The sequence below is a fragment of the Monodelphis domestica genome, chromosome 2 (assembly GCF_027887165.1).
Source record: "Monodelphis domestica isolate mMonDom1 chromosome 2, mMonDom1.pri, whole genome shotgun sequence".
In the NCBI taxonomy this organism is placed as follows: domain Eukaryota; kingdom Metazoa; phylum Chordata; class Mammalia; order Didelphimorphia; family Didelphidae; genus Monodelphis; species Monodelphis domestica.
In genome coordinates, this window is record NC_077228.1 from 495,795,879 (window position 1) to 495,820,663 (window position 24,785).

The window sequence follows — 24,785 nt, forward strand, 5'->3', positions numbered from 1 at the left end:
ATTTTAATTAAATTTTTTACATTCTTGATCTTTTGTTCTTTCAAATGAATTTTGATATTTTTTCTAGCTCAATAAGAATTTTTTGTTAATTGGATTGCAGTGGCATTGAATAAGTAGATTAGTTTAGGTAGGATAGTCGTATTAGCTTTGCTAATCCATGAACAATTAATATTACTCCGGTTATTTAGATCTGCCCTTATTTGTGTAAAAAGTTTTTTAATTATATTCATGTAGTTCCCAGATTTGTTTTGGTAGACACATTCCCAGATATTTTATTATATCTGTGGTTATTTTATTTTATTTTTTAAAACCCTTACCTTCCATCTTGGAATCAATACTGTGTATTGGTTCCAAGGCAGAAGGGTGGTAAGGGCTAAGCTATGGGGGTCCAGTGACTTGCCCAGGGTCACACAGTGAGAAGTGTCTGAGGCCAGATTTGAGTCCAGGACTTCCCATCTCTGGGCCTGGCTCTCAATTGTGGTTATTTTAAATGGAAAATCTCTTTCTGTCTCTTCCTGCATAACTTTGTTAGTAATACATTAAAATGCTGATGATTTATGTAGCTTTACTTTATATCTTGATATTTTTATCAATGTTCTTAAAAGGTGGTATCCAGACCATATAGCACCATATTGGTGAACTCATGGCACACATGCTGGAGGGGGCTGCACCCTTCCCCCTCTCCACAGCACCTGAGGTCATTTTTCCAGCAGCCCAGCATGAGCACTTTCTCTTCTCCCTCCCTCCCCTTCCCCCCCCTCCCCCAAATGCAGGGGGGGATCACAGGCAGCTTAAAGGTGCAATATGGGCACACAGTCTCTAAAAGATTCACCATGACTGCACTAGCATGTTCTAAAACATAGACGTATAATCTCTCTTGTTCTGTTATACTTCTATTAAATGTAGTTATGGACTCATCAACTTTTTCAACTTTAATTCCACATTGTTGACTCATGGTGGGTTTGCAGTTCAATAAAACATTCAGGATTTGTTTGTGAGGAGGTAGTTAATCTGAACTGTTGTCTAGCTTTGTCTCTACCATCCTATACTTATGTAGTTAATTTTTAAAATTTTAATATAGGACTTTACATTTGTCATTGTTAAATTGTATTTTTTGAGATTTTGACCATCATTCTAGCCTGTTGAATTTATTGCAAAGTATAATGGAAAAAGAACAGAAAACCTGGTTCTAAATTCTCACCTTTTTCACTTACTGGTTGGGGGGAGGGGACACTTTTGTAATTGTTAGGTGCCCTGTGAATGTGAATAACTGTTATGGTTGTTATTTTAATTAATGATTAAGCATAAGAAATTCTCCTATCCCCAGCTTCATGTCTTCTGAAAATGTGATGATCATACCATGTATATGTATGTGTTTATATGTGTATATAGTATATATATAAATTCAGATCAATTATGAAAATGTTCACCCGATTAAAACAAAAAAACAAGCACCTTGTGTGACTACACTGTAGATCTAATAACACCTGGTTGATATCTGATCCATTTTATTATTTAGTCACAGAATCTCTAATTTCAAATGAGCCTCAGAATTCAACCTATACCTGGGAAGGGAATAAGCATTTATATGACACCTACAGTTTGCTAAGCACTTTACAAATAATCTCATTTGATCCTCACAAAACTCTAGGAAGGTAGGTTGTATTGTTATCTCCATTTTATAGTTGAAGAAACTGAGGCAAGTACAGGTTAAGTGACTTCCCTGGGGTCTGGGTGTCTAATGTCTGAGGTCAAATTTTAATTAGGTTCTTCCTAACATCAAGCCCAGGGCTCTATCCACTGTACCATCTTGCTGTCTAAATTATATGAATAAAAATATATAATAGTGCCAACCACTGATCATCAAGTAATTTTAAAAAATTTTATTTTTCTCAGTAACATGTAAAAAATTTAACTTTTGTTTTTAACATTTTTTAAGTATTACAATTACATTCTTTACAATTTTTTTCAATTATACTATTATATGGTCTATAAGGAGTAGTAATTTTGTTTCCTTGTTGCCTCTTCTAATTCCTTTTTTCTTTTATTGCTATAGCTAGCATTTTTAGTATGATGTTGAATAAGTGATAATAATAGGCATCCTCTCTTCATTCTTGATTTTATTGCAGAACTCCTACCTATCCCTTTTGCAATATAAGGTTTGTTCTTTATTTTAGGTCGATATTAGTTATCATTTTAAGAATCCATTTATTCTCCATTTATTCTTATGCTCTCTAGTGTTTTAGTTGGAATGAACATTATATTTTGTCAAAACCCTTTTTATTTTTGGCTACTGAGATAATCTTATGATTTTGTTGTTTTTATTATTGATATGGTCAATTATTCTTTTATTTTTTCTCATTTTGAACCAGTCCTACAGTCCTGGCATAAATCCTACCTGGTCATAATGTATGAACTTGGTGATATATTTATTACTGTATTCGCCTTTAAAATTTTTGCATCAGTATTCATTAGATAAGTTGGTCTCTTTGGTTTTTCCTTTCTCTGTTTTCATTCTTCCTGGTTTAGGTATTAGCACCCTATTTGTGTCATAAAAGATATTTGGTAGGACTCTTATGCCTATTTTTCCAAATATATATATATAGTATAATGTAGTATTGGAATTAATTGTTCTTTAAATGTTTGGTAGAATTAATTTGTGAATCCATCAGTTCCTGGGAATTTTTTTCTTAGGGAGCTCATTAGTGGCTTGTTCACTTTCTTTTACTAAAAAAACGGTTGGTATAGAGTATTCTTTTGTCTCTGCTATTAATCTGGGCAGTTTACATTTTTGTAAAATATTCTTCCATTTCACTTAGACTACCAGCTTGCTTGCACATAATTAGGCAGAATAGCTCCTCGTGATTGCTTTAATTTCATCTTCATTGGTGGTGAATTCATCATTTTCATTTTTTATTTTTCTGATTTTTTTTTAACCCTTACCTTCCTTCTTAGAGTCAATACTGTGTATTGACTTCAAGGCAGAAGAGTGGTAAGGGCTAGGCAATGGGGGTCAAGTGACTTGCCCAGGGTCACACAACTAGGAAGTGTCTGAGGCCAGATTTGAACCTAGGACCTACTGTCTCTAGGACTGGCTCTCAATCCACTGAGCAACCCAGCTGCTCCCTTGATTTTCTTTTTTAATCAAATTAACTTAAGGCTTTTTTGTTTTTATAAGTCAGCTCCTAGTTTTACTAGTTTAGTAGTTTTCTTTCAATTTTATTAATCTGTCCTTTGATTTTTTGGATTTTCCAATTTAGAGTTCAATTGAAGATTTAAGTTTTGTTCTTATTCTAGTTTTAATTGCATACCCGGTTCATTGATTTGCACTTTCTCTATTTTGTTGACATAAATGTTTAAATTTATTAAATTTTCCCCTAAGACCTGTTTTTGCTGCATCCTACAGATTTTGGGAAGTTGTCTTGTCATTCTCTTTAAAGAAATTATTGTTTCTATAATTTGTTCTTTGACCAATTTATGTAGGATTAGATCATTTAGTTTGCAGTTACTTTTTAATCTGTTTTTTTTTTTTGGCCATTTATTGCGTGTAATTTTTTATTGCAATCTGGTCATAAAAGCATGAATTTGATATTTCTGTTCTTCATTTAGTTGTAAGATTTTTTATGCTCTGATGTCTTTTTGTGTGTGTGGACGCCATGTACAGCTGAGAAAAAGTATACTCTTTTCTATTCCCATTCATTTTAATACAGAAGGGTATCATATCTAATTTTTCTAAAATTCTGTTCATCTCCTTAACTTATTTCTCATTGTTTTGTTTTGTTTTGGTTTTTGGTTAGATTGATCTAATTCTGAAAAGTGAAAGTTAAGTTCTCCCACTAGTATAGTTTTAATATTTCCTTCTATAACTCATTAAACTTGTTAAGAGTTTGGATGCTATGCCATTTGATGCAGTGTTTTTTTAAACCCTTACCTTCAGTCTTGGAATCAATACTGTATATTGGTTCCAAGGCAGAAGAGTGGTAAGGGCTAGGCAATGGGGGTCAAGTGACTTGCCCAGGATCACATAGCTGGGAAGTATCTGAGGCCAGATTTAAAGCCAAGACCTCCCATCTCTAGGCCTAACTCTCAGTCTACTGAGCCACCCAGCTTCCCTCAGGTACAATGTTTAGTATTGATATTACCATTGTCTATGGCACCTTTTAGGAAGGTATCGTTTCCCCCAAGTCTGTTTTTGCTGTTGCTCTGTCAGACGTCATGATTGCTACCCTTGCTTTTTTAACCTCAGCCAAAGCAAAATAGAATCTGTTCTAGTTGTGTTTTTCTTTTCAAGTGTTTCTTGTAAACAACTTCCTACCTCCCTCCCTCCCTCCCTCCCTCCCTCCCTCCCTCCCTCCCTCCCTCCCTCCCTCCCTTCCTTCCTTCCTTCCTTCCTTCCTTCCTTCCTTCCTTCCTTCCTTCCTTCCTTCCTTCCTTCCTTCCTTCCTTCCTTCCTTCCTTCCTTCCTTCCTTCCTTCCTTCCTTCCTTCCTTCCTTCCTTCCTTCCTTCCTTCCTTTGTAAAATTTATTTAGTCAGTTTAGAACATTATTCCTTGGTTACACAGATCATATTCTTTCCCTCTCTCCCCTCCCCCCACCCCTTCCCATAGCTGACACACAATTCCACTGGGTTTTACATGAGTCCTGGATCAGAACCTATTTCCATGTTGTTATTTGCACTAGGTGGATCATTTAGAGTCTACATCCCCAGTCATATCCCCCTCAACCCATGTAATCAAGCAATTATTTTTCTTCAGCGTTTCTGCTCCCATAGTGTTCTTTCTCATAAATCCCTCCAAGTTTGAACAACATATTTTTTGATTCTGGTTTTTTTAATCCATTTTGCTCTTTCCATTTTATGGGTGAGTTTATTCCATCCTCAATTATGATTATTATATCTTTTCCTCCCTCTCTCTCTCTCTCCCTCTTCTCCCTCCTTCTCTCCGTCTCTTTCTTTCCTTCTCTCTCTCTCTCTCCCTCTTTCTCTTGCATAAGCATGCATACCTCCCCTTCCTCCCCCCACCCTGTTTTCCTTCCACTTCTATGTGAGATATTTTTCCCTGTTCTTCCTCTCCCTTCCCCCTTTCCCAATACATCCTTTGTTGTTAACTCAAAAAAAAAAATCATCCCATCATAGTCAATTCATACCAGTATCCTCTATCATATACTCCCACTAACTTCCCTAATAATGATAAAACTCTTATGTAAACAATTTAACCTTATTGAAGCCCTTATGATTTATCTTTCATCTTTAACTTATGCTTCTTTTGAGTCTTGTTTTTGAAAGTCAGGTTTTCTATTCAGGTCTAGTCTTTTTATCAGGAATCCTTGAAAGTTCTGTATTTCATAAATTTCCATTTTTTTTCTCCTGAAGGATTATACTCATTCTTGCTGGGTAAATTATTCTTGGTTCTGTGAACTCTTTTGCCTATTAGAATATGATATTCTAAGCCCTCAGATCCTTTTAATGTAGAAGTTACTAAATCTTATGTAATTCTGACTATAGCTCTATGATATTTGAATTGTTTCTTTCTGGCTGCTTGCAATATTTTTTTCTTGCCCTAGGAGCTCTGGAATTTTCTTTGGGGGGCCTTTTTCAGGAAATGATGGATTTAATCTTTCAATTTTTATCTTACTCTGGTTCTAGGATATCAGGACAGTTCCTTGATAATTTCTTAAAAGATGATGTCTAGGAGCAGCTAGGTAGCACAATGGATAGATCACCAGGCCTGACATCTGAAGGACCTGGAATCAAAGGTGACCTCAAATACTTCCTACTTGTGTAGGGCAAATTACTTAACCCTAGTTGCCTAGCCCTTGCCATTCTTCAATCTTAGAAGTGATACTTAGAAAAGAAAGCAAGGATTGAGAGTAATGTTTAGGTTCTTTTGATTATGGAACCATTAGCTTCCACTTGTCCAATTCTGATTTTTAAGAATTATTTTCTTCAGTGAGCTTTAAGCATTTAGCCATTTATACTTTTTATGATATTATTTTCTTCATTATTTTTTGTGCCTCTTTTTCCAAGTTGTTCACTGTTTTCATAACTTTTTTGCGTTACTCATTTCTTTTGCCAATTTTTCCTCTACCTCTTTTGATTTTTAAAATCCTTTTTGAGTTCTTCTAGGAATTCTCATTGGTCTTGTATCCAATTCACATTTTTCTTTGAAGTGTTACTTGTTGCTCGTTTTTCATTTATGACTTCTAAGTTTGTGTCTTGATTTTCCCTATCACCACAGTAACTTTTATGATCAGGTTCTTTTTTTGTTATTTGCTCATCTCCTCTCCCTGCACCCTACCACCACCCCACTGGCCTACTATTTCTTGAATTTTAACATTATGTTAAAGTTGGGTTATTCTTCCAGAGTGGCGAGAACATTGCTCCATGCTTCAAGTTTTTCACACTGCTGTTTTCAGAACTAGTTCTGGAGTTTTCTAAGTTTTCAGTGCTTCCAAGGTAGTATGATCTAAGGAGAGGTGTGGTCACTGCTGACCTCATTCTGTTCCATAAGTGTTTCCCATCCTGGCCCTGGGACTTTAACTAGGTCTTCTACTGTCCTGCAGCCTTAAGCACTAGGGGCTGTAATCCAAAACTCTGTGTGGCCAATACAACAATGTCCTAAACCCAGCTCCAGCAAAGAATCCCCTCTAATCTCTTTGTGACCAGAAAGTTGCTGCTTTCACTGTTGCAGCTACCTTCAAGGTTTGCTGCTGGTGTTGCCTCAGCACTCTGTCCCAGGCAGCCCACCATGGTGGGACAGACTTTTCCTGCTGACCTCCTCGTTGACTTGAGCTACAAAATTATATCATCCTGACTTTTTATTGGATCTGTCATTACAAAATTCAGTCTGAGGCATTATTTTACCATTGTTATTAGGAGGGTAATTAATTTTTAAGAGTATAGGTTCCTGCCTCTACTTTGACATCTCAACTCTGACCCATCTAGTCATTTCTTGAAGATCACTGACAGTAAATTCAGGAATTCTATTCAGAGGTTTTCAGTACCTCAAGATAGTGTGTTCATTTAGGTCTGGTGATCTGTTGTTCACATTCAAGAGAACTTGTTAAATTCTATACATATACTTTCTTATCTTGGATTTTAGGTTCACCATTTTTAGTTCTCTCTGTACCAGTCAAAAGAGCAAAAAGAAGCAATAATAATAGTTGAGAGTTGGGCCTTTCTTGATCTTTTACTGTTACATTCGTCCTGACCAGTCTGATCCCTTCATTGATTAATTTCTTTGTGTCACAACGTTTCTTAAAAGTTCTTACAACAGCAACAACAATAATAGTTAACATTTATATATGGAGAATGAATTAGGTGGGATGGAGGAGGAGATCAGGGACAGCAAAAACAATTAAGAGGCAAGCGATAATGAGAATTTCAGCTGGCAAGGTGACCAAGTGGAAATAAGGTGATGGATATCAGAAGTGTTATAGAAGTAGAATTAACAGGACTTAGCAGCTAGTTGGATAAGAAAGATAAAGGTTAAATCACTCTTGAATTTGGATCAATAGAAGGACGGGGTTGAGGGGAAAAGGTCATGAGTTCTGTTTTGAATATGCTGAGTTTGAAGGTGCTTAAGGGATATTTAGAGATAGTTGCTAGTTAGTGATGCAAGACAAGATTAGGAAAGAGACTTGGATTTAATATATAAATATGAGGGTTCTGCACATAAGAGATGAGAGTTGAAAACATTTTTGGTAACAAAGACTTCAAGAGAGGGTAGAGACAGAGAAAAACTCCCCAAGCATATTTATGGTAATATATGCAGATAAATGTAGGATAAAGATTAAGTAATGATCCAGCCAAGAAGACTGAGAATGGAATAACTAGATTAGTTAGCAAGAGAGACAGTAGAGAGCAGAAAGACTCAGGAACAAGGGTCAAGGTGGAGGAAGGAAACAGTCAACTATGTTTAATGCTCCCTTAAAGAGGTCACGGATGAAGATTGAGAAAAAGCTAGGTTTGTGAAGAGATCATTAGGAACTTTGGAGAGATGAGGTTCCTTTAAGTCTCAGATAAAATCCCACTTTTTACAAGAAGCTTTTTCTAATCCCCTTTAGTGCTAGACTCTTCCTCTTGATAAAAATCTTGTTTATCCCCTATATGTTTTGTTTATACATAGTTGTTTGCATATTGTCTTCCCCTCTGCCTCAAGAACAGGTAGTGTTTTTTGTCTTTCTTTGTATCTACAGTACTTACATTGATTGGCATGTAGTAGATACTTGATAAATACTAAGATAAGAAGAAGATTGCAAGGGATCAAATTTAGTTTTTTTTAAGGATGGGAGGGCAAGATCTTGATATATTTGCAAGCAGTAGGAATCAGGAGACCTTAATTGAGGAAATCAAAGGGATGATGAAATGATCCACCAGAGTTGCTAAGAAAGACATTATTAAGGACATTAAGTTGCTAAGTTTATAAGAATAGCCATTTTTTCCTCAGAGCCTAGAGCAGGGGTCCCCAAACTTTTTACATAGGGGGCCAGTTCACTGTCCCTCAGACCGTTGGAGGACTGGACTACAAAAAAAAATATGAACAAATCTGTATACCGCTGGTGGGATAGTGGAGGCTGCAGCACTGGCTGTGATGGGCCTATCACACCTTGCACAGGCCCATCACCGCCACCAATATACAGGGCAGCAGTATACACAGTTCGGAATCCCCTCCTCCAGATCGCCTCTCACCTTGCTGACGTCTTCCATTGTGCAGCCACATAGTCCTTTGCGTGGCACCTCATTCTCTTTCAGTTACTCTCAGGACAAGGCACCATGCAAAGGAATATGTCACTGGAAGTAGTTCTGTGTGTGAGTGATGCTGAGCTTTGCCGCACCGCCACATACAGTGCTTCTCTCACTGACCACCAAAGAAAGAGGTGCCCCTTCCAGAAGTGCAGTGGGGGCCGTATAAATGGCCTCGGGGGGGGCTGCAGTTTGGGGGCCCCTGGCCTAGAGCATAGGAGGAGAGGGTTTGGGATAATGTTGAGATCATTTGAAGAATAGAATTAGAGATAAAGGGAAGCTCAGGATGTATGGTCTCAGTTTTTTTTCTGTGTAGTCCTTGCTGTGGTTATCTGCTCAGAAAGAGAGGAATAGGGTAGGAGAGGTGGCTTGACAAGAGGTTTAGAATAGAAACTGAGAGGGGGCAGCTGGGTAGCTCAGTGGATTGAGAGCCAGGCCTAGAGATGGGAGGTCCTGGACCCTGGGCAAGTCACTTGACCTCCATTACTACTAACCCATACCACTCTTCTGCCTTGGAGCCAATACACAATATTGACTCCAAGATGGAAGGTAAGGGTTTTAATTTAAAAAAAAAAAAAAAGAATAGAAACTGAGAAGGGTGGTTTAGAGAATCAATCTGAAAAGTATACCTATGCATTAAGAAAGTTTTTTTAATAGAACTTTTTTTTTTATTTGAACGTGCAGGTTCTGCAGAGAGAAATGTTAATAGTTAATTTTTTAATCATGAAACATAAATGTTTCATTACTAGCATGACAACTTTATTTTTGGAATACTGTTTTGGAACATAAAACTATAATATGTATCTTTTTTTCTTTTCTCCAATTAGGGATCCATCTGTCTCTAAGTCCATAGAACGAATTTTTAAAATCTGGGAAGAGAGAAATGTATATCCCGAAGAAACAATTGTGATACTAAAAGAAGCTTTGAGTAAGTATTTTCTTAAATTTTTGCATCTCAGTTTCTTTACCTTTTTTCCTTGCTTTTTAAAGGGGTATGGGTAGGATACCTCCAAATGGTCTTTATACAAAAATAATTTTTTTGGTTCCTAAATAAGTTAACTATGGGCTTCTAGGAAAAACACAACTAAAGTGGAGTGCATCAGTATCATAATTAGCAGGGGAAAATATATGAAATAAAAACATAGGAAAATGACAAATTAGTCTTCTGCTTTTGTTAGTATAATGCAAGTTAGAGCAGATTTCATACTGCCAAAATAGAAGATATTTGCTGCTCAGTGTTTATGTTACCAATCTCATTCTGCTCTTCCTCTGTCACCTATTATTGAATTAAAGGACAAGGGTTCTAGTTCTCATTGTTCATAAACATACATTGTCATTCCTCAGATACCTTTGATTTGTTTATATACTAAAATAAGTAATGAGCATTTACATTAAAACTGTCTTGACATGAAGTAGAGAAATCTCCATTTACTTTCTTCCTATGAATTAGTTGATTACAAATAAGTTATTGAATGTAAAGAAACCAGTGATTTGACACTGACCAGCAATTATACAAAAACTTAGTTTTAAAAATAGAAATATTTTCTAAGAAATTTTTGAATTTCTAATCATAACTCCATTAAGAGGGAATTTTTTACATCTTGACTCATTATTCTTGATTACTAATTTCATTGAGTTTAGAAAATTTTTTGTATTATGTGGCAGCTTCTTAGATTTGGGGGAGTATTTTTGAGAGAGAAAGAAAAAAACAAAAAGAAAGAAAACACGAGCAATCTTGGATTTCCTTTTATCGTGCTGCAACTTTGGCAAAACTGAAGTGGAGAGTCAGAGCAGCTTCCCGTAATGCCAGGCTGCAGCAACTGAAATGTTTTCCAGGTACCACTTTCAAAACTCAGAAGCAGCTGAAAGAAAATCTGAACAAACAACCGAATAAGCTGTGGAAGAAATCACAAAGTAAGGAAACAAAAGTGAACTATCTCAACTAATGTAAAATTACCTCCTTTTTTGTGGAGCAGAAGAAAATGTAAACCATTTGGCAACACACCTGGCATAAACCATGGGCAAGCCTGTTGTCTGGGCCTGGGAAACTCCCACTGGCATACTCTTAGAAGGCCCCAAGGAGTTGCTGCTAGAAAACCACTTTTAAGCAATGAAAATACATCAAAAGGCTTAAGTACACCAAGATTCAAGAGTAGTTTGGGGCAGGGTGGGGATCCTTTAAAAAGAAAAGAAGAAAATAATCTCATTATAGTAGTGCTCAGGCTTATTTTCAGGTTCAAAGATAGATGAGATTAGAGGCAACTGGCATTAAACAACAGAACTGAAAGAGAATAGGGATTAAGAAGCATTTCCTTGGGGAGCCATGAAACCTCTCAGATTTGGGGGACACCCTCTACCAGAGTAGGCATGGGCCTCAATCTTGGCCAGAAGCTTATTCTCTGACTGGAGCTGCTCTTATGTTTACCATGTTTCATGAAAGCTTCCCCAACAAGAAAGTAAGAGAATGAATTAAACTGCCCATATGGTAGGTGATATATGGGCCAGATCAGAGAAACATTGCTTATAGGCTTAAAATTTTGTAGGGAATCAAGTTAATGGTGGGAACCAGTAGTTTAAGCAAGGTGTCTCAGTGGATTGAGTGCCAGGTCCAGAGATGGGAGATCCTGGATTCAAATGTGGCCTCAGACACTTCCTATCTGTGTGGTCCTGGGCAAGTCCCTTAACCCCTATTGCCTAGCCCTTACTGCTCTTCTATATATTCTAAGATGGAAGGTAAGGGTTTTAGAATAGTTAAAGCAAAATAAGATGGTTTTGCTCCAGCAGCTATACAATATTCATTATGAATAAAGGAGACCTCTGGCATAATTTTGTCCATAATTTGCATATTGGTAACAGTGAGCCAACATTTCAGCAAAATATCAACCACAGAAATATCCTTAGAACTTTTTCTGCTTGCTACCACTATTAAATTAGCAGCAAAAGTGCCCAGGGCTAAAGATTTAGAGTTAGAGAAGGGGACATCTGGAAAGGATGTTTTTCAACCATTATTTAAAATTAATTGACTGGAGGGACAGAGCCTTCTAATAGGTAGTATTGAATAGGACAGCTACATTCTGCCACTTAGTTATTTCAGAAATTGTGGGATATCCAGGGATTATTTTGGAGGTAAGTGGGCTGAGGCTAATTGAATAATAGAGTGTGTGTTTTTCTCTTTAGACACATTAAAAGTGCCAAAATTTCTAATCTGGGGAGTATTTCTCTTTTTGCCTTTTGCCTAATCCCTAATGTTTAAAATAATGGCACAACATAAGTGATATGCAAATGCATGCTTGACATAAATTCAGAGAATAAACTCTTTATATGTCTTGTGGAATTTAGAAAAGAAGATTTTTTTTTCTGAATTCCAGGTAAAACTCTTTATATTTCCTTGACTTCTAAATTCATTTTGTTTGCTTGATTCCAACAGCATCCACCAACCCTAAAGCTGCCCTCAAGTCTAAGATAGTCGCCGAATTTCGAGTAAGTTATAAAATAGTGAAACTTGCCAAAGCAGCATATTGTACATTAATCATATTTTAATAACCATTTTACATGTACTGGAGAGGTAAATCAGTGGGATTCTATGGTTTGATTTTTATTAATGTATTCTTTTATTTTGAGTGAGAACCTACTTCCAAGGTATATATTGCCTAGAGAGTGACATGTTAAATTTCTGATAACTGAGGAGTAAGGCAGCATGGGAAAGTGAACAGAGAGCAGGCTAAAGAGTCAGGAAGACCCAAGTTCAAGTTCTGTTCCTGACACATCTTCTGTACATTTCTTGGCAAATCACTTAATCTCCAAGTGCCCCAGGCAACTCTCCTGCTGTAAATTGTAGAGAGGGGCTATTCTACATTGGTAGAAGAAGTTTCCTCACTGGGATTCCTCAACACAGATGAGATCACAGGTCTGGTCTGACCCTACCCTTCCCTTTAACCCTTCCAAGTGGTCCCCCTCCTCCCATCCTAAGACATTCCCTTTTCTATAAAAACCTGCTAAAATAGAATTTGCATGTTTGGGAATTTTAAAATAATGGAATGTTGATAAAAACAACATTTTGCTTACTAATAATCCAAATCATAGACTTCCATGCCCTCTAGTCGTTAACCCATTGATTAGTGTTTTTAAAAAGGAAAATCTTTTTTTCTTGAGAATTGTATTTAATAATCTTCGTAGAAGCCCCTGAATTTTTAGATAAGGAATGTTAGAGCTATTTCCTTCATAGATTTGTTAAACTTTTGTCATATTAGATTAGAAAAGAGTATGATATAGAGCAATCAGACAGATGTGTACTTGCATAGTGTGTAATGTGCTTAACCCTGTGGTGGCTGTGTTCAGTCCCAGGCTCTCATTGATGAACTTCTGCTGTATAAGCGTTCTGAAGACCAGATTGAACTGAAGGAGAAGCAGCTGGCCACTATGAGAGTAGATGTGTGCAGTACAGAGACACTCAAGTGCTTAAAAGGTAAAATTGCCTTCTTAAAGTCTTTTATTGCACATTGATTCAACACAGAGAGAGAGAGAGAGAGAGAGAGAGAGAGAGAGAGAGAGAGAGAGAGAGAGAGAGAGAGAGAGAGAGAGAGAGAGAGAGAGAGAGAGAGACTACATAGATATCTCCAGATATAGATATATTGGGGAGAGGAAAGGAGGTGAGGAAGTTTTAAAGGGCTTTAAAAGTCAGAGAATTTTATATTTGATAATGGAGGTAACAGTGAGCCAGTCACTGAAGTTTTGAATTAGGGGGAGGAGGTTGATATGATCAGATTTGTGCTTTAACATGATTAATTTGGCAACTGAGGGGGAAGATGGACTGGAGAGATGAGACAGGGAGACCAACCAACAGACTATGATATAATCCAGGCATGAGATATTTACTTGCACCAGAGTGCTGGCAATGTCAGGAGAGAATAGAGCATATATAAGAGATGTTACAAAAGTCACATTTATAGGACTTGTCCACTAAATTAGATATGTGTGATGAGAGTGAAAGGAGTAAGGAAAGGTCCCTGGGTTGTAGACCTAAGTCATAGGGAGATGCTGGTATCCTCAACAGTAAGAGGGAAGTTTAGAAGAGGGAGAAAAGTTAATGAACTTAAGTTTTAGACATACCGAGTTTGAGATGTCCAAGAGGCCATTGGAGATTAGGGTGTGGAGGGAGAGAGGACTTATGGCTTGTCAAATAGATCTGAGAGTCATCTGTTAATTGAATCCATGAGAGAATATAATATCATGAAGGAAAATCATATAGAGGGAAAAGAGAAGAGGACCCAGGACAAGCTCTGTGGGACCCCCATTGTTAGTAGATGTGATGTGGATTAAGATCCAGCAAAAGAGACAAAAGTGGCCACATAAGAAGAACCAGTAGAATGTACTGTCACAAAAACCAAGAGAGAAGAGAGTGATGGCAGTGTCAAAAAAAGATGAACATTGAGAAGAGGATTTGGTATTAAGAAATCATTGGTAAGTTTAGAGAGCGCTATTTCAGTTGAATGATAAAGTCAGAAGGCGGACTACAGAGTTAAGAAGAGTGGAAGGAAAGGAAGTGAATGCATCTATCACTGACAGACTTCTCAGGGAGTTTAGCCACCAAAGGGAAAAGAGACAGGATAGTAGTTATTAGGGATGTAAGGATCAAATGAGAGTTTTTTGAGAATGGAGGAGACATGGACATGTTTATAGATAATAGGGAAATAGCCAACAGAAAGGTATAATCAGTGTACACACTTTCTTTGTTTTTTTTTAGGGTTGTCTTATCTTTGTTTTCCATATTTATGCATACAATTCGCATATGTTGGTCTAAATGGCAGAACATAAGTATGTTTGTACTATAGGTTGTGCTTTTTCTTTTTCCTCCTAGAGTTCCTCCCATTTTAGTGGTGGGATTATTAGGTCAAAGTGATCATGATCTTTTTTTATAACTTATTAAACATTATTAGTTTTCTTAAACTATTTTGACATCTTGGGGGCAGCTGGGTAGCTCAGTGTGTTGAGAGCTAGCCCTAGAGACGGGAGGTCCTAGGTTCAAATCTGACCTCAGACACTTCCCAGCTGTGTGACCCTGGGCAAGTCACTTGACCCCCATTGCCTAGCCCTTACCACTCTTCTGCCTTGGAGCCAATACACAGTATTGACTCCAAGACGGAAGGTAAGGGTTTAAAAAAAAAAAAAACTATTTTGACGTCTTGAGTTAAATGTGTTTAAAAGTGTGTTTCTCCATAGCTTTTTCCAATATTGGGTTTATCTTTTTTATTTTTGCATAAACTTGCTTTGTTTTAAGTAGAGTGATTTTCTTAACAGCGGTAATAATTTTTAAAGAGATAAAGAATTTTCTTCTGTGTTTCTGAAAAATAGGCTGTTCTTGGTACTAACTTCCCAAATTGAGATTTTATAAATATAAATGGTAAATAAAACTTCATTTGCCTTCTCAATTCTTCTGCTATAGTTTTTTAACTTTATTTGATTTTGTTTGTTAGACTTTGTTCAGATGGTTAGAGTTCAATGGGCAGTGTGCAGGCAGCCAAGAGAAGTGGAGAAAGCACAGGTTTGAAGTTTTAAGTCCTAGCTCAGTTACTTCCTGCCCCCTTTGACTTGGAACAAGTCACTTAAACTCTGGACCTCAGGTTCCATTTCCATAAAATGAGGTTAGTTAGAAAGCTTTGCTTCTTGAGGTTATTTTTAGATCTTAGTGGAGATCAACTCCTTTGAGCATCTAATGATACTAAATAATGAGGCCTGCATCAGTCAGTTGTTTTCTCCCTATTCCCTAACTAGAAGATGTATGTACCTTTATTCCCAGGGAGATGTCTTAAAAAATATATCATTGATCACAAAAAGGTAATAGGCAAGAGATTATGTAAATTCACCAGCTGAATAAATAATTCAAGGTACATGCCTTATCTGGATTAGGTTAGTAAGAGGGTTTTTTAGATATGATGCCTGTAATATTTTTAGTATGACACAGATTTCACTTTATCTTACTTTTGTTCTGGGCTTCCTTATCTTAAAAGAGACATGCTTCTTCTACATGCTTCACAGGGTTGTGGAAAAAGCTGTAACCCAGGTTACCTCATTGCCATCTTTTTCTCATTTTTTGGTTCTAGTTCTAACTTACAAGTCATTCTTCTTCCTCTAAGAGATATGGGGCATTGACCTAACTACAGAGCAGCAGACACTTGTTACATACACGCTACTGTGTGACGTATTATCTGATTTTTTTTATGCTGGCAGATGACAGAATTTAGGGTTTCATCTTTGAAAATTATCTAACACTTATATCCTAGCTGAATTGACTTTCAAAGCTTTGATGAGAGTATAAAAATTTGGGGTGTAACTTCTTTTGTTAGGTAGCATTGGCATTGAGTTTCTTGAGAAAATAAGCTTTTGCCACATTTTAATTACAATAACAGGTGTTTTCTTAGGAGACACACCCCCACCCCAGCCAAATGGTTTGAGTGTTTTTGGCAGTCTGAGGAATTGGTAGTTTTTTGAGTTGTTAGCTTGTAGTACTACACTGTAGGTCACACTCTGGAACAAGAGTTCTGGATTTTTCAAAAAAAGACTTATTCATCAGTGTTTTTATTTCTTCTGCAAAGATTTTTTAAGTGTCTACATAATACAGGGCATTTTAGTGAGTATAGAGAAAAATATAAAAATAGATAAATAGTTTTAGCCCTCTATAAATTTATAATTTATTCTAGGTTTAGCTTTCAAATTCCTAATATGAATGCTTCTATCATTTAAGATAAAACTGGTGGGAAAAAGTTTTCCAAAGAATTTGAAGAAGCAAGCTCCAAGCTGGAAGAATTTGTGAATGGCTTAGATAAACAGGTGAAAAATGGACCCTCGCTGACAGAGGCACTAGAGAATGCTGGAATTTTCTATGAAGCTCAATACAAGGAAGTCAAAGTGGTGGCCAATGTAAGTGATTAAGCCTCCCAGGGGTAATACCTTTGTGGGTAATTGGGTATTTGTCTTGTGGGATTACCATCACTTTGGTACTTTGCAGAAAGTAATGATGACCTGTAACTACTAGCAACTGCCTGATAGCCTATCATCATGGGAAACTCCCTGGGTTCTTTGTAGAAATTACCCCATGCTGACTAGAATTTACTGTTCAAAAAAAAAAAACACTGGAAATTTCTTGGTAGAAAAGATAGTATCTTTTCTTACTTTATGCTCATATTCAATATAGTCCACCTATTCAACATAGTACACAGTACTATGTATCATATACATGCTTGGTTAATTTGAGCCAAATCAAAATGGTAACCCTTAGTTCTTTCCTTAGAAAAATGAATGGTTCTCTCCCTCTCTTTCAGGCATATAAAACCTTTGCTAACAGGGTAAACAATTTAAAGAAGAAACTGGATCAGCTCAAGTCAACCCTACCTGACCCTGAAGAATCTCCAGTCCCTTCACCAAGCATGGATGCTCCCTCTCCAACTGGTTCTGAGTCTCCTTTCCAAGGAATGGGAGGAGAGGAGTCCCAGTCACCAGCTGCAGAGAGTGAAAAATCAGCTACACCCGAACCTGCTACAGATAACCGAGATGTAGAGGACATGGAACTCTCTGATGTGGAAGACGATACATCAAAAATCATTGGTATGTCCATATGGGATAAGCACATGCCTTAGGCATCTCATTTTGCTCTTAATGTTCCAAAGGGAGAAAGACTATGCTTCTTTTCTACAACATTTAGACTTAGAGGAAGAATAGTTTATTCTTCTGTAGTAGATTACTCATAGACAGTCTTTGTAGATACCTCATCTTAAGAAGTTGGGAAAGGAAAGACACTATCTAAAGATGTCTTTCTTAGTCTCTCTTAAGATCTAACAGATTGGGGCCTGATGGATTCACCAGTGAATTCTATCAAACATTCAGAAAACAGTTAATCCCAATACTATACAAACTATTTGACATAATAAGCAAAGAGGGAATTCTACCAAACTCCTTTTATGACACAAACATGGTACTGATTCCAAAACCAGGCAGGTCAAAAACAGAGAAAGAAAACTATAGACCAATCTCCCTAATTGAATATAGATGCAAAAATCTTAAATAGGATACTAGCAAAAAGACTCCAGCAAGTGATCAGAAGGGTCATCCACCATGATCAAGTAGGATTTATACCAGGGATGCAGGGCTGGTTCATCATTAGGAAAACCATCCACATAATTGACCACATCAACAAGCAAACCAACAAGAACCACATGATTATCTCAAAGCCTTTGATAAAATACAACACCCATTCCTATTAAAAATTCTAGAAAGCATAGGAATAGAAGGGTCGTTCCTAAAAATAATAAACAGTATATATCTAAAACCATCAGCTAATATCATCTGCAATGGGGATAAACTAGATACATTCCCAATAAGATCAGGAGTGAAACAAGGATGCCCATTATCACCTCTACTATTCGACATTGTACTAGAAACACTAGCAGTAGCAATTAGAGAAGAAAAAGAAATTGAAGGCATCAAAATAGGCAAGGAGGAGACCAAGTTATCACTCTTTGCAGATGACATGATGGTCTACTTAAAGAATCCTAGAGATTCAACCAAAAAGCTAATTGAAATAATCAACAACTTTAGCAAAGTTGCAGGATACAAAATAAACCCACATAAGTCATCAGCTTTTCTATATATCTCCAACACAGCTCAGCAGCAAAAACTAGAAAGAGAAATCCCATTCAAAATCACCTTAGACAAAATAAAATACTTAGGAATCTATCTCCCGAGACAAACACAGGAACTATATGAACATAACTACAAAACACTCTCCACACAACTAAAACTAGACTTGAGCAATTGGAAAAACATTAACTGCTCATGGGTAGGACGAGCTAACATAATAAAAATGACCCTCCTACCCAAACTTATTTATCTATTTAGTGCCATACCCATTTAACTCCCAAAATATTTCTTTACTGATTTAGAAAAAACCATAACAAAATTCATCTGGAATAACAAAAGATCAAGGATATCCAGGGAAATAATGAAAAAAAAAACACTAATGATGAGGGCCTTGCAGTCCCAGACCTTAAACTATATTACAAAGCAGCAGTCATCAAAACAATTTGGTACTGGCTAAGAGACAGAAAGGAAGATCAGTGGAATAGACTGGGGGAAAGCGACCTCAGCAAGACAGTATACGATAAACCCAAAGATCCCAGCTTTTGGGACAAAAATCCAATATTCGACAAAAACTGCTGGGAAAACTGGAAGACCGTGTGGGAGAGATTAGGTTTGGATCAACACCTCACACCCTACACCAAGATAAATTCAAAATGGGTGAATGACTTAAACATAAAGAAGGAAACCATAAGTAAATTGGGTAAACACAGAATAGTATACATGTCAGACCTTTGGGAGGGGAAAGGCTTTAAAACCAAGCAAGACATAGAAAGAATCACAAAATGTAAAATAAATAATTTTGACTACATCAAATTAAAAGGCTTTAGTACAAACAAAACCAATGTAACTAAAATCAGAAGGAAAACAACAAATTGGGAAAAAATCTTCATAGAAACCTCTGACAAAGATTTAATTACTCAAATTTATAAAGAGCTAAATCAATTGTACAAAAAATCAAGCCATTCTCCAATTGATAAATGGGCAAGGGAAATGGATAGGCAGTTCTCAGATAAAGAAATCAAAACTATTAACAAGCACATGAAGAAGTGTTCTAAATCTCTTATAATCAGAGAGATGCAAATCAAAACAACTCTGAGGTATCACCTCACACCTAGCAGATTGGCTAACATAACAGCAAAGGAAAGTAATGAATGCTGGAGGGGATGTGGCAAAGTAGGGACATTAATTCATTGCTGGTGGAGTTGTGAATTGATCCCATCATTCTAGAGGGCGATTTGGAACTATGCCCAAAGGGCGATAAAAGAATGTCTGCCCTTTGATCCAGCCATAGCACTGCTGGGTTTGTACCCCAAAGAGATAATGGACAAAAAGACTTGTACAAGAATATTCATAGCTGCGCTCTTTGTTTTGGCCAAAAACTGGAAAACGAGGGGATGCCCATCAATTGGGGAATGACTGAACAAATTGTGGTATATGTTGGTGATGGAATACTATTGTGCTAAAAGGAATAATAAGGTGGAGGAATTCCATGGAGACTGGAACAACCTCCAGGAAGTGATGCAGAGCGAGAGGAGCAGAACCAGGAGAACATTGTACACAGAGACAAACACACTGTGGTATAATCGAACATAATGGACTTCTCCATTAGTGGCGGTGTAATGTCCCTGAACAATCTGCAGGGATCTAGGAGAAAAAACACTATTCATAAGCAGAGGATAAACTGTGGGAGTAGAAACACCGAGGAAAAGCAACTGCCTGACTACAGCGGTTGAGGGAACATGACAGACGAGAGACTCTAAATGAACACTCTAATGCAAATACTAACAACATGGCAGTGGGTTTGAATCAAGACATATGTGATACCCAGTGGAATCTACTGGGCGGGGGGGGGGGGGGGGAGAAAATTATCTTTGTCTTTAATGAATAATGCTTGGAAATGATCAAATAAAATATTATAAGATTTAAAAAAAAAGAGTGGTTGGCATAGGAAAAAGTGGAATGATAGGAAGTTATGAACAAATAGAAGAGTGTCAGAGTTAAATAAAGAGGTTAAAATTGGGGGGGGGGGGGGAGAACAGATTGATTGTTTACTGAATGATTTTTTTTATAACCCTTATCTTCTATCTTAGAATTGATATTAAATTTGGATTCCGAAGGTAGTAGAGCAGTAAGGGCTAGGCAGAGGGGCTTAAGTGACTTGCTCAAGGGAACACAACTAGAAAGTATCTAAGACCCAATTTGAACCCAGGTCCTACCAAACCCAGACCTGGTTCTCTAGCTACTGTGCTACCTAAATGCCCCTTGAATGCTTTTTCAAAAGCTTAGCTGCTGGGGTGACACTGCAAGGCCATTATATTGTACTACTTCTCAGACATTATTTCTGTTATGAGTAGTTTGTATTTTACTGGGCCACATAGTCTTCATTCCCAGTGAAGTCTGGGTATAATTATTTTAATATCTAAATTTAATTAGGAGGGTTTTAAAAAGTAAAAAGTGCTTGAGGGGGGAACCAGAACAAACTTTCTTCACTCCTCCCTGTCTTCTTGTTTTCTTTGTTAGATCCTCTGCAATCTGCTCAACTGAAACTTGCTCTCCCCCAAGCTACCAATAATTTCTTAATTGCCAAATCTGATGGATTTTTTTCCTCAGTTCTTTTTCTGTTGACAATAGCACTCCCTCCTTAGATATTCTGTTATCTCTTGATTTTTATTATTGCTTTCTCAGTTCTCCTCCTATCGATATGAATTCTCCTCCTCAGTCTCCTTCACCCATTCATCCATTGCATTCCCCCTATCCCTTACTATAGGTGTACCAAAAGGTACTTTCCCAGGCCTTTTCACTTTACTCTTACTGGATGACTTTATCAGCTTTTTTTATAAAGAGGTCTCATATTACCAATTGCCTCTTAGACATCTTAAATTAAATGTCCCATAGACTCAACACATTTAAAACAAACTTCATTACCTTCTTCTTTAGAACTTTCCTGTTGCCACTATTCTTCCAATCACTGTGGTCTCAGTTCCCTCCTTGACTTTTCACTCTTAATTCATATATCTAGTAAATTGCCAAGTACTGTCATTTCTTTTTTCCACAATGTCTCTCATATACATCCCTTCTCCACCCAAATAACCATCACCACATTTGGGATCTTTAACACCTCTCCTGCAGTAACCTCCTAATTAATTTCCTAGCCTTGAGCTTTTCCCCTCTCTAATATAGCCAACATAGTTGCTACAGTGAAGTTTGATCATATCATCCCCTACTCAGTATTCCAATGACTCAAAAACAAAATCAGTCCCAAAATTTTCCAGTATCTTGCCCCATTAAGTCTTGTTGTTAAGTCATTTCAATCAAGTCCACCTCAGTGTGATCCCATTTAGTGTTTTCTTGGCAGAGATACTAGAGTGGTTTGCCATTTCCTTCTCCAGTTCATTTGACAGATGAGGAAACTGAGGCAAATAGGCTTAAGTGACTTGTCCAGGGTTCCACAGTAGTGTCAGAGGTCAGATTTGAATTAAGGAAGATGAGACTTCCTGACTTAAGACTGTACACCAGGGGGCAGCTGGGTGGCTTAGTGGATTGTGAGCCAGGCATAAAGATGGGAGATCCCGAGTTCAAATGTGACCCCAAACTTCCTAGATGTATGACCCTGGACAAGTCATTTAACCCTCATTGCCTAGCCCTTACTGCTCTTCTGCCTTGGAACCAATACATAGTATTGATTCTAAGACGGAAGGTAAGAGTTTAACAAAAAACAACCCTATACACCTTCTTGCCACCTAACTGTCCCCAATAAGTCTAGGATCAACTATAAATTCCACTCTTTGTTATTTAATCCTCTTCATAAACTAGCCCCATCTTCATTCTTCCTACATTGTTAACCATTACACCCTATGAATGTCATAGCTCAATCATAGCTGAGTTTCTTGCTTTTTCCTCACATGTAACACTGTCTCCTGACTCCTTGCCTTTGCATTAGCTTTCCTCCACATTCTTCCTTACTGCCTTTACTTTTGGAATCTCTGGTTTTCTTCCAGATTCATCTCAAGTATCATCTTCTCTATGACTCTTTTTTTGGACCTCCCATCTCTTAAGTGCCTGCCCAAGGCTACTTTATATCTATTTCTTATTTGTTGTTAAATATTTCTTCATGTTCATTCTGTCTCCCTCATTCATCTCTACCTTAAAGTCAAAGCCCCTTGTCTTTAACTATCTAGTACCTAGCAGAATACTGAGTACAAATTGATGTTTAATACATTGTTATTCATCAGAGAAGGATGTGTTTTAATTAGAAAAAAATTGAAATTCTGTGAACTATTGATTTAGCTTATGAAAAGATAGAGCATGAATTTCATTAAGGGAAAAAATCAGGATTATTTTTCTCTGTAACATTTGTAAATTTCAGGCTCTGGTTGAATTCTCAATCAGTGAAGAAACAGTACCTACCCCCTTTTCAAAAGCAAAATAGGTAATCTACAGGACATTTCATTTTCTTTTTAAACAGTGGAAGACAGGAAGGAAAAACCTGTTGAAAAGCCAGCTCTATCCACATCTGCACCAACTAAACTAACAGAAAGTGTCCCAAAGGCAGCACCATGCACCACAGCTGCTGCAGCTGTGACATCAACTCCACCACCACCAAAACCCATGAGCACATCAGTTCTGCCTCCGTCTCCTGCGCTGGCTTTGCCAAATCTAGCCAATGTGGATCTGGCAAAGATCAGTTCTATCCTTAGCAGTCTAACATCTGTCATGAAGAATACAGGTAAGTGCCAGAGAGGAGGGCAGGAAAAAATGGCTTTCTAGTTCTGAATTAGACTAATATTTGTTATGTCATTAGACTGCTTACTTTGTCTTCTTAAAAGAGAAAAATATTTTTCAATAATAGCCTTTCTAGTAGCAAAACAATTCCCATCTTATAAGCAACCTCTCTCCTTCCAATTAGTTGGTATGGTTAAATGACAACATTTATCATACACATAATGTATATGGATCCCTTTAGTTCGGGCACAGTATATATCCACAAGAAAAGCTACCGTGACTCCAATGTTGTCTCACTCAAAATCTAATGGGGGAAAAGAAATGCATACTTCTAATACAACATAGCAAATAGAAATAATACATCACAAACTAAGGATAGAGTAGAGAGTGTGTAGATGCCAAGTAAGGGAGGAATGTGGGATCCTTATTTTTTAAGCAGTTCCTGGGTTATAAAGTGATCTTAATTTGTGGATAGCCTCTAAAATGCTTGATTCAAGTAGCAAAGAAAAACACAAGAAGTTATTTGAAAGAATTAGGATGGCATAATGACTGTCTCTTAAGTATTTGAAAGGCTTTTGAGTGAAAAGTTTAAAACTTTTACAAACTGTTTAGAAGGCATAACTAGAATGTTATGTGGAAATTTCAGAGAGGCTGTTTTAGACTTAAAGTTGAGAAAACTATCCTATTAGAAACGGAATAGGTTCTTCTTAGAGGTAGTAGGCTCTTCTTGAGCCTAGATTATCACTTGTCCGAGGTGCTCTATGGGGGGTTGGATTAAATTATGTCTTCAGACCTTTTTAATTTTGACATTTGATGATTGCAAATACTGTTTGTCATTCAAGTCACATCTGTCGCACTTTGATCTTTCTCCACCAGGGGTCAGTCCTGCATCAAGACCATCTCCAGGCACTCCTACAAGTCCCACACACCTCCCCAGCAACCTGAAAGCACCTGTGCCTACTACGACTACATCTCACAATCCTCTGGCCAACATCCTCTCAAAGGTGGAAATCACCCCAGAGAGTATTCTCTCTGCCCTTTCCAAAACCCAGACACAGGCAGCCCCTGCACTGCAAGGTAGTACAGCATGTCTCAAAAGGACTTAGATTTGTAAATGTCTATTTCTGGTCAGTGTGGATTCAAAAAATACAAGTGAAGTGTAATATGTTTTTCTGACAGAATCTGTCATTTGATCCATGTAATTTTTGGCTTCTGGTGATGTAATGGAGCACTGGGCCTAGAGTCAGGAAGATCTGAGTTCAAATCCCGCCTCAGATATTTCTTAGCTGTGTGACCCTGGACAAGTCACTTAACTTCTGTTTGCCTCAGTTTCCTCAACTATAAAATGGGAGTAGTAGTAGCTCCTACCATTAGGGCTGTTGTAAGGATTAAATGAGAAAATATTTATAAAAGGCACTTAGCATAGTCCCTACCACATAATAGGCTCTTCTATAGAAATGCTTATTCCCTTCTTTCCTTTTCTTCCCTTCCCTTCTCCCCTATCCCCGTATAGGGAACTCCAATGAGAAAATTCTCTCTATTGAGACAAGTCGGTGTCTACCCTGCAATTAATAGACTTAGGGAGTGACAAGAAGTCACTGTCAATGGCAGGACTTGAACCTAGTTCTTTCTGACCCTGAGGCGAGCTGTCTGTCCACCATGCCATCACTGTCTCAGTTTTCATGTA

General features: G+C 37.4%; 1 protein-coding gene across 2 annotated transcripts in view; it reads left to right on the forward strand.

The window, feature by feature from the left end:
- The window catches only part of RPRD2 (regulation of nuclear pre-mRNA domain containing 2), a 78,401-nt gene that overhangs the window by 44,020 nt on the left and 9,596 nt on the right, over positions 1-24,785 (forward strand). The window contains exons 3-10 of one of the 2 annotated variants that reach the window (XM_056819336.1): positions 9,571-9,671; positions 10,580-10,657; positions 12,171-12,223; positions 13,082-13,208; positions 16,485-16,660; positions 17,062-17,344; positions 22,842-23,102; positions 23,975-24,175. In XM_056819336.1, the coding sequence (XP_056675314.1) occupies positions 9,571-9,671; positions 10,580-10,657; positions 12,171-12,223; positions 13,082-13,208; positions 16,485-16,660; positions 17,062-17,344; positions 22,842-23,102; positions 23,975-24,175 (1,280 nt within the window). The remainder of the gene's footprint in view (positions 1-9,570; positions 9,672-10,579; positions 10,658-12,170; positions 12,224-13,081; positions 13,209-16,484; positions 16,661-17,061; positions 17,345-22,841; positions 23,103-23,974; positions 24,176-24,785) is intronic. The other variant, XM_056819337.1, reaches the window with a different exon arrangement.